Raw genomic sequence first — 19,412 nt, forward strand, 5'->3', positions numbered from 1 at the left:
TTTTTCATCAAGTTCATAAATATGTTCCATTAATGAATATTATATATAATAATCAAACTCTTCCAACAGACTGTAGCGTTAAATTTCTGGGGGTAATTTTTCATCAAAATTTAAAATGGGATCTATACGTTGATTGCTTAGTAGATCGTGCTTTAAGAGCCACTAATATAATAAGATCTGTAATTGGTCGTAACTGGGGAGCTGATCCTAAAATTATCCTTTTACTTTACAAATCTCTTGTTAGAAGTAATTTTGATTACGCTTTCTTTTGTTATGCCTCAGAACATAAATTAGTAGAAAAACTCGAAAAAATTCAAAATATGAATTTAAGACTTATTTTAGGTGCTATGTATACTTCTCCAATTATCTCAATGCAAGTAGAATGTAATTTGCCTCCTATCCTTCTTCGTTTCGAATACCTAAAACTCAAATTTCTCTTCAAAGTTTTTTCAGTTTCCAATAACCCACTCATACTCAAATTATTAAATTGCCCCATTTCTATGTTTTTGAATAAAACTATTGTCAATGATTTGAATTTACGAGATGAATATAACATCTATAGTAGTAAGATACTTCCTTGTTATAATGGCCTTTATGAGAGTAAGTTCTGTAAGATCAAAATTGTTATACGTAAAGACATAAAAGAAAAGCACGATATGTATGAGACTTTATCAGAATTTATTGACTACAGGCAGATATATACAGATGGTTCCAAAAATGCACTTAGCACTTCAGTGGCTTTTTACGATTTGTCAAATAGATTTGGTCACGGTTATAAAATTTCAACTTTGGCTAGTATTTACACAGCAGAAGCAAAAGCTATATTTTTAGCATTAGAATACATAGAAAAACAGGTACTATATTCGAAATGGATTATAATTACAGATAGTATGAGTGTTCTTATGGCATTAAAAAATAACACATTCATTTCATCATCAAACTACTTAATTCAAGAAATTCGTAATAAATATTATCATCTCTGTACTATATATGGAAAAGATATTATCTTCATCTGGACCCCTTCACATATTGGAGTGTTTGGGAATGAACAAGTAGACACTTTGGCTAAAATTATTAATTCAAGTGCTGCTCGTGTTCAAGATTTACCCCTTTGTTATTCAGATTGTAGTATTGGAATACATAAAATCGTTACAACTAAATGGGAGGAGCATTGGACTCAAATGTTACAGACTAAAGGCAAATGGTACCGCAAAATTAATTGGCGTATTGGAAAACCGTGGTTCTGCAAAGGAAAGGACACAAACAGAAAATTTTACACCAATATTTGTAGATTACGAATCGGCCACGGACATTTCAACGAACACCTGCACCGAATGGGCATGATCGCTTCCCCATCATGCACATGGTGTAACTCAAATACAGCCCAATCTCTACATCACCTTTTTTTTTGATTGCTCTGAATTTGTCATTCAAAGACACATTATGTTTGACGAACTTAGGATTATCTTCAAAAAACCCGAAAATATCCCGCACTCAATCCCGCTTCTCTTAAGATTTCCTTCTTGTTTCAAAGCTATTTTCACTTATATTACTACAACATTCAAGGAGCTATAAGAATACTTTTATTGAATTGCAAGACAATGATTTTTTATAATTATTTATTTTTAATTTGATAAATCCACTGGTTTAAGAAAACTCAAGAAAAGATATTTATGAAAATGTACTTACCGGATTTGACAAATGAAATATTGAAGATTATGACAATAATTGAAGCGACATTAGAAAAATAAAATTCCAGACAATTTATCTCTTTGAAGACTAGGCAGCATGGTCTCCGACCTTAGCCTGTTCCAAACGGAACAAACGTACTAAAAAAAAAAAAAAAAAATGAAGCTTGCGTTTAGAAATTCGGAAATTTCTAGGTAGGTAGTTTTTTAGATAGAATTTTTATCGTGATCGTGATTTGATCGGAGATCAAATTGTTTATATACTCTTTTCCATCCAAGGTTACCTGGAAGAGATCGCTTTTCTCACTATAATTATTTCTTGTAAATGTTTGTATCTATAAGTTTATTATTGTAATCTTCTAGAGGAAAAAATAAAGAGTATCTATTTATCTAATCTAACTGTATCGTGCGGGTTAAGCCGCGTGAATCAGTACTGTAAGTAGTTGGTAGTCTACTATGAAATGAAATTCTGAATTTTCGGACTCAATTTCGTGTTTTTGTTCGTACCGAAATCGACATAGTAAATGAAGCTTAACATTTCGTTCATCATAAATTCTACCCTAATAGTCCAGAGGAACGATATTTTAACATTTTTTATAATTTTAAACGGCATGTATTATGTAATTTTAACATCATATTTCTGTTTCGTTCGTCCCCTTTTTTAATTTTCGGAAAATATTTCATGGTAGGCCCTCTGATTCTCGTATCACTAACATAGTATAAAACAAAGTCGCTGTTGCTGTTTGTCCGTCCCTATGTATGCTTAAATCTTTAAAACTACGCAACGGATTTTGAAGCGGTTTTTTTAATAGATAAAGTTATTCAAGAGGAAGGTTTATATGTATAATACATGCATAATATTGTAGAGAAACACTGATAAATTTAGAGGTTTCTAATGTGACGTGATGTAATGAGTACCCCGCGCGAAGCCGGGGCGGGTCGCTAGTATATCCTATAAATTTAGTATAATGTACTACATATTAAAAATATAACCTACCTTTGTATCAAATTTCATTCAAATACATTCGTAGTTTTAATGTGAAATAATAAGAAACATCCATCCATCGTTAAAATTTACGCATTTATAATAGGATAATAGGAGGGGGGGGGGGGGAAGGGATTGTTAGTAATGGACACTGAGAATCCCATTGCTAGCAATATACCCAACCAGGTCGATCTCCTTGCGGTTCTCCCTGGAAACTATCATGGTTAATTTCTGATGTATTCATCATGATGGGCTAACTGGCCTGTTTTCATTCTCATCTATCACCCTTCACTGGTGCTCCGCTAGCGTATCCCGTCAGCGCAGGCGGGGTTACTATATCATTTTCACCCATCAAAAAAAAAAAACAGGATAATAGGATTTTTTAATGGATGATAATGAAATAATAACCCCGCTTATGCTATGGCATATGTAGCAGCTATACGCTGGTGGGGCACCAGTAAGGAATGATAAGTGAGAATGAAAAGGTCAAGGTTAAAGATAATTATAATATCATTAAGTCTCGGCTGCTCACGTAATCCTGGAATGAGAGGTTGTGGCCCATCAACGTTTAGAAATCCTCGGAACGGTGAGGTCGCTCCGTGAGACCTGTGTGCTTCTGCGCTTCTGGGAGAAGCTAGGTTGGCTGTATTAGCCACGACTCATACGCACAACGGCCCAAATGAGAGGCTAAGCGCGGAAAATAAAGTCCTATTCACATTTCGTCTATCGTGATGAATACACCTGTAATTCCGCATCATGGTTTCCAGTAATCTATTTTAATTATTACACTGTTTTTTCACTTTTATTCAAACTGAGAATTTAGCACAAAACAAAGAGACCAAAACAGTTCTATAGCTAAAATAAGTTTATCAGAGGTTTGACGTTTTTACCAATCCAATCCAATAAACCCAGCCAGGTCGACCTCCTCGCAGTTCTCCCTGGAAACTATCATGGTTAATTTCCTTGTGAATTCGTCATGATGGGCTAATTGGCCTGTTTTCGAACACATCGATCACCCTTCACTGGTGCTCCGCCAGCGTTTCCCGTTAGCGCAGGCGGGTTACCACTCCAATTTCACCCATCAAAAAGGCCCCGCCAGCGTATACCGATAGCGCAGGCAGGGTTACCATTTCATTATCATCCATTAAAAAAAAAGCATCTATGAAATGTTAAAAATGTCAAACATGAAGTTTGACAGTAAATGTCGTACAATTTGTTGTATTATCTGGTTTATTCAATTTGTTTGTTTTTTTTTATTACTTTAATATTAGTCGTTTGTTTTCTGTCTTAATATTTTTTTTATAAAATGATCATTTAGTATTATCGCTTTTCATATTTTGTACTAGTGATTTCTGTTTTTTTTTTTTGTTATTTACAAAATATAAACAAAGACTAATTATTGTAGAAAGATAAATAGAAGGTCCTTAAGGGTGTTCAGTGATCAATGTTTCTAAAGAAATCTCTTTTTATACGTACTTATTAAGTAAATTAAAAAAAGGCAATACTTGTTTTACTTACAATACTTGGAAGCAAAAATGGACAATTCTGAGGTTATTAATAGTTTTCAAGAGAGTTTAAAGAGGCATGCTAGTAGAAGGAAACCTCTAATTTACAACAGCAGCAAAGATGATAATTCTACTGTTACCACACATCAGTATAATAATCCTAAAAGTATTCTATCCCATATTTCATCTCAAATACAGGCATTGCAAACTGCAGATTGCATAAAAAGGGATAGAGATAAGAAGAAAATGGAGAAATGTAATAATACACATTTAGTACCTGTGAATATGTTGCCGTTAGATGATGAGGTAAGTAAGGATACACCATATAGTTCTCTGTTCTTAGTTTAGAATACAATTAAGAAAAAACCTATTTAAAAAGTAAATGTAAATGTTTAAAGTCCATTTATACATGTCTTAATGTAAATTATGTTTTTCTAATTGTTTACGATCCTCGTTTGTGATTAATTTCCACTTATTGTTTCTTTCTTCTTGTTAAAAACATTATTTATACGATTCATATACCTTTGCCCTTACTTTCTTATAAATAAAACATTTTACTAGGAGAAATATTGATTGAAACTTTTTTTTTATACAACTTAGAATGGCAAATAGGCTGATGGCCCACCTGATGGAAAGTGGTAACCGTCACCTATAGACATGAGCAGTACCATGGACATAATAGAGTATACTGTTTCACCCATGATACTGCGTTGCCATTCCTGAGGACTCGGGTTTTATTCCTCTGTACCCTGTAAATTCACACCATATCCCACCTTTTAAACCGAAACACAACTATGTAATCACAACTGCTTTACGGTAAGAACACGAATAAGCAAACAACTTTTGTACAAAATCTCCCTTTGGCAAACTCATGTGCATATGTATGTACTTCTTATAAACTTGTGTTTCTATGTTAGAATATATAATAATATAATTTATTCAACAAAAATATACAGATGCAATTACAAGAAACATAAATATTACATATTGATTCTCAATAAGGGTCTCTGGCCTCCATGCTAGGAAAATCCTGTGTTTTGAAGGTCAGGCTACCATACTTATGAAGCTACTGTGCTTGAAACTTGTGTTTCTGATTGAAGTGTGAGATATGATTGTGAAAGTACAGTTTATACAGGAATAATACTGTGTCATTATCTTTTCTGCTGTGTTGATGATGCTGTTCTTGTTAATAGGTGAATCCATCATTCTTAAACGGCTGAATAGTTTTGAATAGAATTTGTATCATATCTTAGGTTGATACATAGGAAAGTTTTTAATCTTATCTATATAAGTAAACATACACTAACTGTATGATAAGTTTGCATTTTAATATTTGTAATATTCATGTTATAAATGTATAAAAACAAAATTATTTTCTAGTTACCACAACAAGAAAATAAGGCTAGTAAATTTGAGACCCAGTTTGTTTTGGACACTCAGTTAATAGAATTTATTGATAAAGCTGAAAATAATAATAATGAGGAGGTTAAAACAGAAGAATTCAAAACTTTTTTTAATAAAATCCCTATAGAACCCTTTAATGGTATTATCAGTGATAAGTATCAAAAATACAATAATGAGAGTAATATAAAAAATACTGATCAAATAAGTAATCAAAATGTACTTGATAATATAGGCATACATTGTCTCAATACTAAAAGTGTAGATAGTTTTAAAAAAGATAATTCAAATGAAGATGATTCTAATAGTATTCATAACTTATTACAAGATATGAATCAGTGTGACATACATTTCAAAGAAAAATATTTAGTAGATCAAACAAATTTACAATTAGAAGAAAATTGTACTGAATTAATTGATAAATGTATGGAGATTGAGTCAAATATAAACAGACAAGACTCACCAGAACGTAATGCAAGTCCAGTTCTAAATATTACTAAAAATTTAAATACAAGGTCAAAAAGTACATCTCCATTGATCTACAATCTAGACTGTTTTGAAAAATTTGAGAGAATAGCATATCCCATTATTGAACAAAATTCAGATGTAACATCAGTAAAACATTTAATTAACTCACAAATAGTTGGAAAAGAGTTAGTTATACAAACTAATTTTGAAACAAAACTTGAAGTAAGTCAAGAGCTGAGTCCTGTAATAAAATTTAAAAATAATAAATTGAAAACATCTAAAATGTGTGATTCAGATGTAAATATTGATGTACAATCGGACGAGTCTTGTAATTTATCAGAAATAAGAGTGGATATGCCACTAGCTTTAAGTGCAAATGATTTTATATCAAAAGAAAATATTAAAGATTTAAACAGTAAGGTAGAAGATGAACTATTGTTTAGTAGTGATGAAGAAATTGAATGTATACATGAAAATAAGCAAGATTTGCCTTTCACATGTGTTGTACAAACATCATTTTATGATCAATCTGATATTTTAGATAAGACAATGTATGTTGGTTTTCAAACTGCAAGTAATAAGTCTATACAAATATCAACTGCCTCTTTCACGAAAGCTAAAAGTCTTTTAGATGGCGTTGACCAGAGAAATAGTATAAATAATCCTACATTATCAGAATTAGTCGAAATGTGCGATAGCTTTAGTCCTAAACACGATAAAACTAGTGTATTGAATGTGAAAAGAACTGAAATATCGAAGAATCAATCAGATGAATCTAAGATGAAAGCTGACTGTAAAATTTGTGATATCAGTAAAGAATTTGAAAATGTAAATATGGATGTAGAAATCGATAATGAAAAGTTTATAGGTAACAACGATAAAAATAAAATCAATAAAATATGTCAGGATATTGATAGTATAGACAACGGAAATACTGATAATTCGAGAGGATTATTTGAAACGGCTGTTTTCCCAGAAAAACGCAAGTATGGTAGTTTTATAACTGCAAGTAACAAAAAGATAAAATTATCAGATAAAGCTTTAAAAATGTGCAGAAGAGTTTTCCAAGACATTGATTTAAGCAAAGACTTTAATGTTGAAAATAAAGATTTAAAAATAAATATGATCAATACGAGGAAAATGGCAGACAAATATAAAACATCTGACAATATTAAGTTTACTGAACACCAAATGAATGTGCTAGATTTGAATTTGAAAGCAGACCATCGAAGTGTTTATAAAAGGCTAGATGATGATGTTATGATAAATAATATTTTACAAGATTTTGAAACTGAAATGTTATATATAGAGAAAAATGGCAATCAACACATTAATAAAGATTTTATTGGATTTAAAACTGCAAACAATGGAGATATTAAAATATCTGAGACGGCTATGGCAAAGTCTCGAAAAATATTTGAAGACATTAATTTCTGTGATAAATTAAATGACTATTTTGTCAATACTAAACAAAATTGTGATATTCAAAACAATGCTAAAATTTTGGATCAAACTCAGAATATAAATCATACTTTATCTAGCTTCACAGGTTTCAAAACAGCTAGTAATAAACATATTCCTATTTCCGAAGAAGCTTTGGCTAAAAGTAAAAGCTTACTTAGAGATATCGAAATTGACAAATATGCTACTGAAGTTAAAAGTGCTGAAACAGAAGTTAAAAATTTAATAAATGAAGTAAAAAGAGAAAATGCCTCTGGTTATTTATGTAATGATATTTTAGCACACATAAAAGAAACAACACATGATGGTTTTTCAAAAGATTCTAATAAAACAAATCAAATAAAAATTGAGACGGATAAGAATAATGAACAAATAAATTCTTTAGGCTTTAGGACAGCGAGTAATAAAATAATAGAAATATCTGAAGACGCGTTAATAAAAACTAAAAAGATATTCAATGACATTGATAATTCTGAAGTTGGAATTAGTAAGAGGGCACCTGAAAAAATTTATGAAGTAAATTTTGAAAAACGGGCTCAAATTAACAATTTAAAGTTTGTTGGTTTCCAAACAGCTAACAATAAGAACATTCCAATATCGAAACAAGCATTAGCTAAAACTAAAACTATATTTCAAGATATTAATTATTCTGATGCTGAAGATCTATCGTGCAAAGTTATTAATGATCTGAATAAGTTGAACAACTGTTGAACTAGTAATAAAAATGAAATTACCATGAAAATGTATTACAAGATAGTCATAAAGAGAGTATTAGTGACAAACATTTAAACTGTGTACAAAATATAACTATTAATACTTCCAATCAAGCATTAGAAAAGATAAAAAAGTTGGTAGACAATTCACATATTGAAGAATTCAATATTGCTCTTTCACAAAAATCATTAAATCAGCAAAATAAATTAGATAATAAAGAAGCAGTAATTACGAATTGTGATAACTTGGGTATGTTTGAAGACATTACTTCAGCTTATAATGAAAATTACATTGTAAAAATAAAATTGAACAAGAAGATATTGGACTTCTGACGGCTAATAATAAATCGGTAAATATTTCTACCGAGGCTTTAGCAAAAAGCAAACATATTTTTCAAGATATCAACAAAGATAATGATAATTTGCCTAATCAGTTTGATATCGAACAAAACGCTCTGCCTTTTCTAGGTTTTGAAACTGCTAGTAATAAGAAGGTCATTATTTCGGAGAATGCTTTAGAAAAAAGTAGTAAATTGCTGAAAGAAAGTGATCTAGATGTCAAGATTGATCAAATCAACTTTTCAGGATCTGTGAATATTAATGATATAAAGAAATTTAGCGATGCAGAAAAAAATAATTTTCAAGGATTTGGTTTTAAAACGGCTAACAATAAACATATCAAAGTATCTAAAGACGCATTGAAAAAGTCTAGAAAAATATTTGCTGATTTAGAAAAAGATAGTACAGTTCTAGATATTCAAACAGTTGAGGGTAATAAAGAAAATGTTACTAAAAATCATAATATTAGTTTAGAAAAACTGATAAACACGCAAGTTATTAACAATTTTGATGAGACGTTATATACAGAGGACTTTTTAGAAACACCGAAACAATCAAAGAGACCAGGCAGTCCTATACTTTCGTGTCCAAAGCCTAAAAAAAGAAAACAATTTGTTACACCATATAGAAATGATAAAAGCGTAACACTACAAACTCCAGAAGTAAACACAGGAAAGCATGAACAGCTGAATTTAAAATCTGATTACAATTACAAGAAAATTAAAAATATCACTCTAAAAGATATTAAAGTATTAGAAACTGGTGATAAAAAAGATAATATAGATCCATACTTTCTAAAATTTACATTTAACACATTGTTGGAGTTTGAATTTTCCGGCGATAGAAACGAGTTGACAGATACGAAAATGGATATGCAATCTTTGAAAAATTATTTTTTGAAGGATGTAAGCAAAAAGTTAATACCGGACAAATGGTTAGATAACCATTTAAAATTAATATTATGGAAATTGATAAGTTATGAAGTGAAGTTTCCTAATGTCATGATCAGATCGTGTACAGCTGGTAATGTATTGAAACAGTTGCAATATAGATATCAAAGAGAGCTGTATAATGCCGAAAGACCGGCGCTCAGGAAGATTTTAGAAAGAGACGACACTGCAGCTAAATGTTTAGTGCTGTGCGTTGTGGATATCATTGATGGTAAAAACAAAAGGTAGGTGTTTTTAGTTTTTTTTTTTAATGTACTTGAGATTTTTTACATTTAATTGGTGCTGGTAATTTTCAATGTCTTGTGTCGAAAGTGCTTTAAATAGAAACATATTAAGTACAAGAGTACTTAATACATAAATATCTTATAAGGTAAAAAAAAAGTTTTCAAATAAATTAATTTCGAGAATTTGCAACTATGTTTCTTTATTTTTTTTATCTATCTTATTTTATCCATTTTTTTTTATCCTAGTACTATTTAGTTTAAAAAATTAATTAGATATTGTAAGGGAATAAGCTGGCTGGAAGAAGAATCCCAGCCCTGGTATGGAGCCTCTTGTAGAATAGCATCTCGCCTAAAACAGGAGTGCTTCCTAGCCTGGGCCAAAGGTGTGGCGTCGCGAGATCCTAACATCAGTGCCCTTAAAAAGAAGTATAACTTTGCCTCTAGGTCCTTCAAAAGAGTTTTGGCCACAGCGAAGTCAGAGCATATTGGTAGAATTGGCAAGAGATTGGCTAGTTTACCTTCGGGGTCTCGAGCTTTCTGGTCTCTTACCAAAGCTGCACAAGGGAATTTCTGTCAGTCATCTTTTCCACCATTGCGCAGGGAGGATAACTCGTTGGCTCTGAACGCCAAAGAGAAGGCCGATCTCCTTGAATCTCTCTTTGCATCAAACTCGACGTTGGATGACGGGGAGAAACCACCGCCGACCATCCCGCGTTGTAAGAGCTCTATGCCGGATGTTAAATTCACGCAAAGATCAGTGCGTAGAGCACTTCTCTCCCTTGAAATCCATAAGTCGAGTGGGCCCGATGGCATTCCTCCAATTGTGCTTAGGACGTGCGCACCAGAGTTGGCTCCGGTTCTTACGCGTCTTTTTCGGCTCTGTTACTCATCAGGTATAGTCCCAAAGTTTTGGAAGACTGCTTTGGTGCATCCGATCCCTAAAAAAGGAGACCGCTCAGATCCAGCTAACTATAGGCCCATAGCTATCACCTCCTTATTCTCGAAAGTCATGGAATCAGTTGTTAACCATCAACTGCTCCGGTACCTAGAGGATCGCCAGCTGATCTCAGATCGCCAGTACGGCTTTCGACGGGGGCGCTCGGCTGGTGATCTTTTAGTTTATTTAACACACCGATGGGCGGTGGCAATCGAGAATAAGGGAGAGGCCTTAGCTGTTAGTCTGGATATTGCGAAAGCCTTTGATCGGGTGTGGCATAGGGCACTAATCTCAAAACTACCTTCGTTTGGGTTGCCTGCGAGATTGTGCAATTGGGTCGCCAGTTTTCTTAAGGAACGTAGCATTTAGTCGACGGAGCATGCTCTGACTTAAAACCTGTGAATGCTGGTGTCCCGCAAGGCTGTGTACTATCTCCGACACTGTTTCTTCTGCATATCAATGATATGTTACAGATCAGTGATATTCATTGTTATGCGGACGACAGTACAGGAGATGCATTATACACAGGTCATGCAAAGATCTCGCGGGCACATACCGATGAGCTCCGGAACAGACTTGTGTCTAAAATCGAAACTTCGCTCGATAAAGTTTCAATCTGGGGTGAACGCAATCTTGTTCACTTTAACCCTAAGAAGACACAAGTCTGCGCGTTCACCGCAAAAAAGACACCGTTTGTCGTATCTCCTCACTTTCAGGGCACTTCCCTCGATAATAAGTCGAGTCTGGGGATTCTTGGCGTCGATATATCTAGCGACGTCCAGTTTTGCGGTCATCTGGAGAAAAAAGCTAAGATAGCTTCCAAAAAGTTGGGGGTGCTCAATAGGGTGAGACGGTATTTCACGCCAGAAAACCGCCTGAAACTATATAAAGCTCAAGTGAGGCCACACATGGAATACTGTTCTCACCTGTGGGCAGGAGCGCCACAGTACCAACTCCTTCCGTTAGACCGCATTCAAAGTCGGGCAGCTCGAATTGTTGACGATCGGCGTCTTACTGTCCGGCTCGACCCACTGGAACTGCGTAGAGATGTTGCATCTCTGTGCATTTTCTACCGAATTTATCATGGGGAGTGCTCTGAAGAATTGTTCGGATTGATACCTGCTGCAGATTTTCACCATTACAACCCGCCATTAAAATTTCATCCCAACCATCTGGACAAGTGGCGGTCCTCCACCGTGCGTTTTTCAAGGCACTTTCTCCCACGCACAACCACTCTTTGGAATCAACTTCCAGCAGCAGTATTTCCGAACCGATACGACAACATAACCTTCAAGAAAAGAGCATATTCCTTTTTAAAAGGCCGGCAGCACACCTGCAATGCCGTAGGTGTTGTGGGTGACCATGGGCGGCGGTAGTCACTTACCATCAGGTGAGCCGCATGCTCGTTTGCCCCCTGTGTTGTAAAAAAAAAAAAAAAAAAAGATGCATGAATTAGTTGCACCGACAAGAGGAAACTCTTAAATGAAAAAGAAAGGGAACAGAATCTGTACTATGATACCGTGTAGTTGATTGATGATTACAGTAGTCTGGTGTTTACTTTTGTGACTTCTAACTTTATAAAAGTTAAAATCATCTAAAATTTAGAATTTAAACAAATTAAAAGATTTTTTTTATACAACTTAGAATGACAAACAAGTTGACGGCCCACCTGATGGAAAGTGGTAACCGTCGCCTATAGACATAAGCAGTACCATGGACATAACAGAGTATACTGTTTCGCCCATGATACCTCCCATGCGTTGCTAGGATTGGCAGGACTCAGGTGTTAGTCCTCCGTACCTAGTAAATTCACGCCATATTCCACCCTTCAAACCGAAACACAGCCATGCAATCACAACTGCTTCACGGTTGAAACACGAATGGAACAGAGGTAGCCAAGCAATCGACTTTTGTACAAAGTCTCCCTCTGGTAAAGTACCAAAAATACATATTAAGTGATATTCTGTTATTATGTGCTCTATAACTAATAAAGCTGCCCATATATTTCAGCGAGGTATGCACAAATACCGAACTGCTGTTGTCTGACGGTTGGTACTGCATAAGGGCGTGTGTAGACAAAATATTAATAAAATACTTGAGAAATGGTAAAATTAAAATTGGCACCAAATTAATGACTTATGGAGCTGAGTTACTCAACTGCGAACAAGGAGTGGCACCATGGGAGGTAATTATAATTTAATTATTTAACCTATAAAATTCTTATTCCCACCATCTACTTTCTCGTCGGCGTGCTAATCTTTGGTCTTGCATTAGAAGATAAGTTAATGTGCGTTTTTTCGGGTGACATGCCATATTTAGCGTTAAGTCCACGTTGATTGATTGCGTATTAATGTGAATGAAAATGAATGAGTGTAAGGAACCCAATTTTACTTTATTGTTTTTTTTTATACAACAAAATGGCAAACAAACTGACGGTCCACCTGATGGAAAATTGTAACCGTCGCCTATAGACATGACCAGTACCATGGACGTTGTCAGCTATAGAATATATTACGAGTAATAATTAAATAAATAAGTAAAATGGTTGAGAATGTCCATAGCATTAAGTCCGCTTTTGTACCACATTTTATTGGTTAATAAAATATAAATAAATATATATACAAATTCTTTATTATACGATTACATTGTGCATATTACAGGACACATCGGCAGTCCGTTTAAAAATCTACGGCAACTCAACACGGCGGGCTCGCTGGGACGCGCGTCTCGGTTACCATGGCAACGGCGCCATTTTGTCCCGATTGTCAACAGTGGCGCCAGATGGCGGGAAAGTTGGCCGGATTCGAGTTTTAGTAACGAGAGTGTATCCTCCTCTTTATGTTGAAAAGTTTGAAGATGGCAGTACTTGTGAGTAATATTTCATACTTACTGCATCCTGTGGCTTTGTCCGCATATAGTGTTAACCTCGTATTAATAAAAAAAATTAAAACCTATTCCAAAATCACTGTTTTTGTCGTTTCCGACAATTGTTTTGACTTCATCCGGAAGCCTATTTCAAGGGGCGTTTGGCGCTTTGCGTCAAAGCTTCTCATCTCGCACGCTACAAAACACTTTCTCTCTAACTGCATTGTGTTGGCTGGAAGAGATCTCTTTTAGAGATAAGCCCACTCTTACTACCAAGATATTAAACTAATCGCTGTATCTTTTGTTCAAATGCAAATTGCTGCAAAAAAACACTTCAGTAGCTTCACTAGATTTATTCTTTAGATGTTTCTTCAATAGATTTATTTAATTTTATTTTAGAACTAAATTACATAATAAACAGGGAGAATGAAGCTTCCATTCATTTGTATTTAAAATACGTTGCAGTGACGAGGTCGGAGCGTCTCGAATACATTCATCAAATGAAGCACGAGGCGGACAGACAAGCCTTGATGGAGAAGTTGTATGAAGAGGTGGAGAAGAAACTTTCAGATGAGGTATGTTTAGATTATATAGATAGAGTGTCTCCATACAAATGCTTCGAGAAAAACGGGTCAACTTTTCCATACAATTTTGCTTGATAAATAGTTACGAGTGATTCCTTTACAACTTCTATATTTATTTTGTCTTATAATTTCTGCATCTTTTAATGAGTAAATACTCATTTTATTTATTAAATAATATATCAAGACACATTTTATGAATAAGTATATTAGAACATTGATAAAAAAACGAGTCAGCTAATTTGACAATTAGCTGGCAAAAAGTTGACCCGTTTTTGAGGCTCGATGCTTTTTTTATACCACTGAGGTGGCAAACAAGCATACGGCCCACCTGATGGTAAGCGGTTACCGTAGCCTATGAACGCCTGCAATACCAGAGGTATTACGCGCGCGTTGCCGACCCTGAAGTAACCTCTTTATCCCCCTTTTGAAGAACCCCATGCCGTAGTCTCTTGGGAAAACCTCGGCAGGGAGCTCATTCCATAACCTGAGTGTTCGTGGGAGAAAACATCTCTGAAACCGCGTTGTACGCGACCATTTAGAAGATGCTCTATTTATATAATCTAAGGAGGTATGTTATTCTTGAATATTTATACATTAGTTAAGTTTTCTCTAATAAATCTGATATCTTTTTACTGCTATTATTATTATTTGTGTCTTTTAATTTCAATTTTAAACTTTCGCATTGTCTACATCTACATCTACACTAATATTATAAAGAGGAAAGATTTGTATTTTTGTGTGTATGTTTGTAATGAATAAACTCAAAAACTACTTTGCCGATTTCAAAAATTCTTTCACCATTATAAAGCTACATTCACCCTGAGTAACATAGGCTATATTTATTGCTAGAAAAGATTAGGGATCCTTACTAAAATTTTAGTAAAGTAACTTAAGGTGTAAAAAATGCTATAAAATATCTTTCGTCGCGTGCGCTGCGGATACTATTGGTGATAGAACAAAAGAATGTTCTACAATATTGAAGAAAATATCGATAACTACAAAAAACTTGGCGATACTGTATGTCCAACTATTATCGTTATGTTACAATAACCACTTTTTTAATATGTTGTAAAAATGACCACCCGTGCGAAGCCGAGACGGGCCGCTAGTTTACACATATTTTAAATACACAATCGTGACTTAACGCGATGCAAAAGGTAAATAGTACCTACATACCGGCTTCTTTATTGCATTTATTATATTTATTCTTCATTTATTTAGTCCTGTCATGACCAAGACGTGATGAAAGTAGGAAATTAGTTTTATGTTCATTCAGAAGGAATTCACTCAATTTGTGGCCTCTCTCTAGGAGTCTCCAGAGTCGCTGGACATAGACTCGAGTAAGAAATCGATGGACAGTGGATCTCAAATTGCTAGACAACTAAAACACAGCAAGGACCCCTCAGAGTTTAAGGTAAGCCGCAAGATAAGGTGGTCGTCAAAACTTTTTCAATGGTGACAACAGCTTACGAATCTTAGTTACCAAAATAGTCATGGATATACAAAAGAGGAGGGTATGATGAGCCGTGGCCGTGTGGTTCCGGCATAAAACAGGCTACCCCTTCCTATTCTGTGGGTATCGTAATAGGCGACTAAGGTTCCAGAGGGAGACTTCGTATAAAAGTAATTTGTTTGGCCACCTCCGTCTCATTCGTGTTTCTACCGCGAAGCAGTATTGTTTGCATGGCTGTGTTTCGGTTTCAGAGGTGGGATATGGCAGTGAATTTACAGGAATGGCAACGCATGGGGGGTTTCATGGGCAAAACAGTATACTCTGTTATGTCCATGCTACTGCTCATGTGTATAGGCGACGGTTACCACTTTCCATCAGGTGGGCCGTCAGCTTGTTTGCCATTCTAAGTCGTATAAAAAAAAATATAAAGAGTGTGCCCCACAAAAAAATCAGTTTCAACTGAGATAAACCAGTTATTTTGATTTTATAACTAAACTACTGAACAGATTTTGATAAAATTTGAATGGAATCAATTTGTAAGTATATTCTTTCAGATAAAAAAAGAATTTTCCAAATCGGTTTAAAACTAACAGAGTTACAAGGTAACAAAAATAAGAAAAAAATACAATTGAATTGAGTATCTCCTTCTTTATGAAGTCAGTTGATATATAAATATAAAATAGCATGAGATGATGAGCAATGAGACTAGCTGCATCCGAATAAATTTTTAAAAAGTTATTAAAACATACATACATACATATCTGTCATGCCTGTCTCCCATTAGGGTAGACAGAAACAATGGAACGCCAAATGCTTCGATTCAAACAAACCTCTTTTTCTTCCTCCACATTCATCAATCTTTTCATACAGGCTCGCCGGTTACGAGTATTTTTAATTTGGCCCTTCTTCAGCACGTCGCCTATTTGGTCGACATACGTCCGTCTAGGGCGGCCCCTACCGACATCTCTATTCATTCTTGCTCGATAAATCTCTTTTGTAATTATTAAAACAGCATTTATTAAATAAGCAAAAACTTGAGGTTGGTCGCCTGGTAGCGACTGCTTTCAACATAATAATTATTGTGGTGAATTATTTATATTGTATATTTAATTAATTAATTAAATATATTATTTATGCATCATTTATATAAGTATGTATCTATATAATACAATTTTATCTTTGACTGTTAAATTGGTTACACAGGTTACACTCTGGGTTTGTTGTACGCGTCCGTGTAGCCTAACTTCAGGCTGCAGCTGAAAATCAGTGCTTTGCTTTTAAGCAAAACTATCACTGAGCTGTAGCCTATTTGGGTCACTGCGACACACGTGGCGAAAACATATTTTCATATTTTATCTTTTGTTGTATATTTTAAAAAGTGTAAATAATTTGATTGTATAAACTCATTTGTAAATTTAAGTGTGTCATAAATGGCTCAAATAAAAAGTTTATCTATCTATCTATCTATTCTTTGTAATTACAGACAAACTTAACGGAATCTCAAAGGAATATTCTAGAGGAATATAACGCAAGAAAGCGTGATAAGCTCCTGCAAGATATACATGATAGGGTGAAGAGTAAGATGGATAGTGCTGGTATCACCGTTGCAAGGAATACAGTACCGCTGCTGAAGGTCAGAATAGCTGATGTCGAAGACAGGAATGGAAATGTGGAAGTCACCAAAGGTAATTTATAAAGCTCACGCTCAAGCTTACAGATGTATATGAATAAAGTTTTATTTGAATTTACACCGCCTTTTTTAATTCATTTGAAAGGTACAAGTCTACCCATAGATTATTTAAGATTCCCGAATGGTTTACGCATTTTAAAATATTTTAAATTTAGAAGTAACAATTTAAAAGTGTTTGTGAAAACGAGTTTGTTATTTTCCAGCACTACTTTCAATATGGAAACCAAATGATGCGCTATCGGAAATGATAACAGAGGGCGCTTGGATCGAAGTGTTGAATGTTGTGCCTACAGCCGTGAGGTATGTAGAGTCAAAATTTATTTACAAGAACAAAGTATGTTTATCAAAATATAATTTTTTTTATATATTAATGAAAAAATCTTTTATTTTAATAAATTAATTATCTTATTACTTACAACTCTTACATCGTTCGTATTCAAATTCGTCTTGCTCGCAAAAGACTTGATTTATTCCTCGGACAGCACGCAAAAATGTAATCAAATTTGTTTTCAGGTACTCAGAACTTCAGTTATCGGCCGGTAGACAAACAACGTTTAAGCAAATAACGATCAAGCATACTGAAAAACTTAAACCCTACATAACGTCGATGGTTCGAACTTGTTATTCCATTACACAGCTGGCTAACAATCCGTCCATGATTACCAATTACAATGAAGTCGACACAGTTGGAATGATTATCCAAATCGATCCACAGAATCGAGACTTCAAATCGAATAATCAATTCCAAAATGTTTACATTGCGGACGAGAATAAAAATATAATCTGTGTAAATTTCTGGGGTGGTATTAAAAAGTTTGGTTTTGAGAACGTGTTGGACACTGGACAAATTATTTCATGTGTAAATTTGCAGAGACGAACTGGCAACACTAGGCGGGGTGTGCCCCAGTACCGAGCTACCGAATTCACTTATTTCACAAAAACTCCCAAAAGTGTTGCCACTAGAAAATTAATGGAAGACTTGGTAAATAATATTGGTGTGAATAAAGATTTTATTGATGATTGTGTTAAAATTAAGGATAATAAATTATTAAGTTCTCGTAAAAATGAAAATAATGTAACGCCATACAGATTTGAAAACCATGATAGTAGAAAATATGTAGACAGTCCATTGGCGACGAGAATGAAACAAGAAGATTTCAATCTTACCGGCTTAGATTTTGAGTCGACATTCAAACAAACAGAAACACAAGAATTATCTCCAAGGACATTAGAAAGAAAGAAGAAAGTCAACGAAAAGATCAACAAACTAAAACAGTATGGCGAACCGCCTCCATTATGTCCTTTAAATATAATAAATAAATCGAAAAACGCGGCAAAATCCTACAGAAGTCCATTATTAAAAAGTGACGTTACTAATGTTGCCAACATAAAACAAACGCCAAGAGTTGCCAATACAGAAAATACGGCAATAAATAGTTTTAATCAAAACATTAGTTGCAGTCCAGTGTTGTCAATTAAGAAAACATTTAGAAATGTTAATCCAGTGAAATTAAATTTCAATAGTGTTGCCACTGATGAAAGTAAATTAAGTAATGATGAATTCGAGGGAGAGTTTAATGGGAGTCCTCCGCTGAGTTTAGATTGATTTTTGAATAACTTTTACCATTCATGTATGTTTTTCATGGCAACCGAATAAACTTGATGATTTCTTATGCTAATTATAGCATTTCCCCGTTATGTCGCAATGACGCCAAGTGTAAAATGATAGGTCATCTGTATTCGTCTGTGATTGTAATTAACTGCATGTTATTTTCTATAAACTTCGTGTCTTTTCCAACCTTCACATTGGCAAAATCGTCAGAAACCCAATGGAGGCATAATTAAAAAAAATTAAAGGGTAAACGCCAAATTCTAATGGTACCACTACACTAGATATGTATAAATATATACACATATATGTGCCTATAAACATGTTGTTATATTTGTAATATTCTTAAATAGTATATGTACACTCCTCGCAAAAATTAAGGGAACATAAAAATTTTTGAAATTTTTGGGTGATTTTCAACAGGCTGTATTTCAGTGAAAAATAATCGTACAGGAAATTTAAAAAAAGGGTTTTGAAGCTTGAAAACTCTAGTTTTCAGATTTTTTGGTGAAAAAATTTTTTTAACTCCGATTTCCATGC

At 34.2% G+C, this 19,412-nt stretch overlaps 1 protein-coding gene across 1 annotated transcript; it reads left to right on the top strand.

Moving 5' to 3' along the window:
• The first annotated feature begins 3,890 nt into the window (after positions 1-3,890).
• Positions 3,891-19,412, top strand: LOC113513434 (breast cancer type 2 susceptibility protein homolog). The gene is made up of 10 exons (XM_052893199.1): positions 3,891-4,484; positions 5,559-8,203; positions 8,508-9,734; positions 12,682-12,856; positions 13,332-13,539; positions 14,002-14,111; positions 15,430-15,534; positions 17,057-17,258; positions 17,467-17,563; positions 17,777-19,412. Exons 1-10 carry the CDS (start codon positions 4,209-4,211, stop codon positions 18,867-18,869), a joined length of 6,138 nt encoding a protein of 2,045 aa, XP_052749159.1. The 5' UTR covers positions 3,891-4,208; the 3' UTR covers positions 18,870-19,412.

Source organism: Galleria mellonella, unplaced genomic scaffold (genome assembly GCF_026898425.1).
Source record: "Galleria mellonella isolate WM207_F2 unplaced genomic scaffold, CSIRO_AGI_GalMel_v1 utg172, whole genome shotgun sequence".
NCBI classification, from domain to species: Eukaryota; Metazoa; Arthropoda; class Insecta; order Lepidoptera; family Pyralidae; genus Galleria; species Galleria mellonella.

Bases quoted from the DNA above. Each gene is read 5' to 3' on its own strand.
- LOC113513434 (XM_052893199.1), top strand. From the start codon at position 4,209: ATGGACAATTCTGAGGTTATTAATAGTTTTCAAGAGAGTTTAAAGAGG. The intron at 4,485-5,558 runs GTAAGTAAGGAT...ATTATTTTCTAG, and splicing joins TGTTGCCGTTAGATGATGAG to TTACCACAACAAGAAAATAA. The intron at 15,535-17,056 runs GTAAGCCGCAAG...TTGTAATTACAG, and splicing joins AGGACCCCTCAGAGTTTAAG to ACAAACTTAACGGAATCTCA.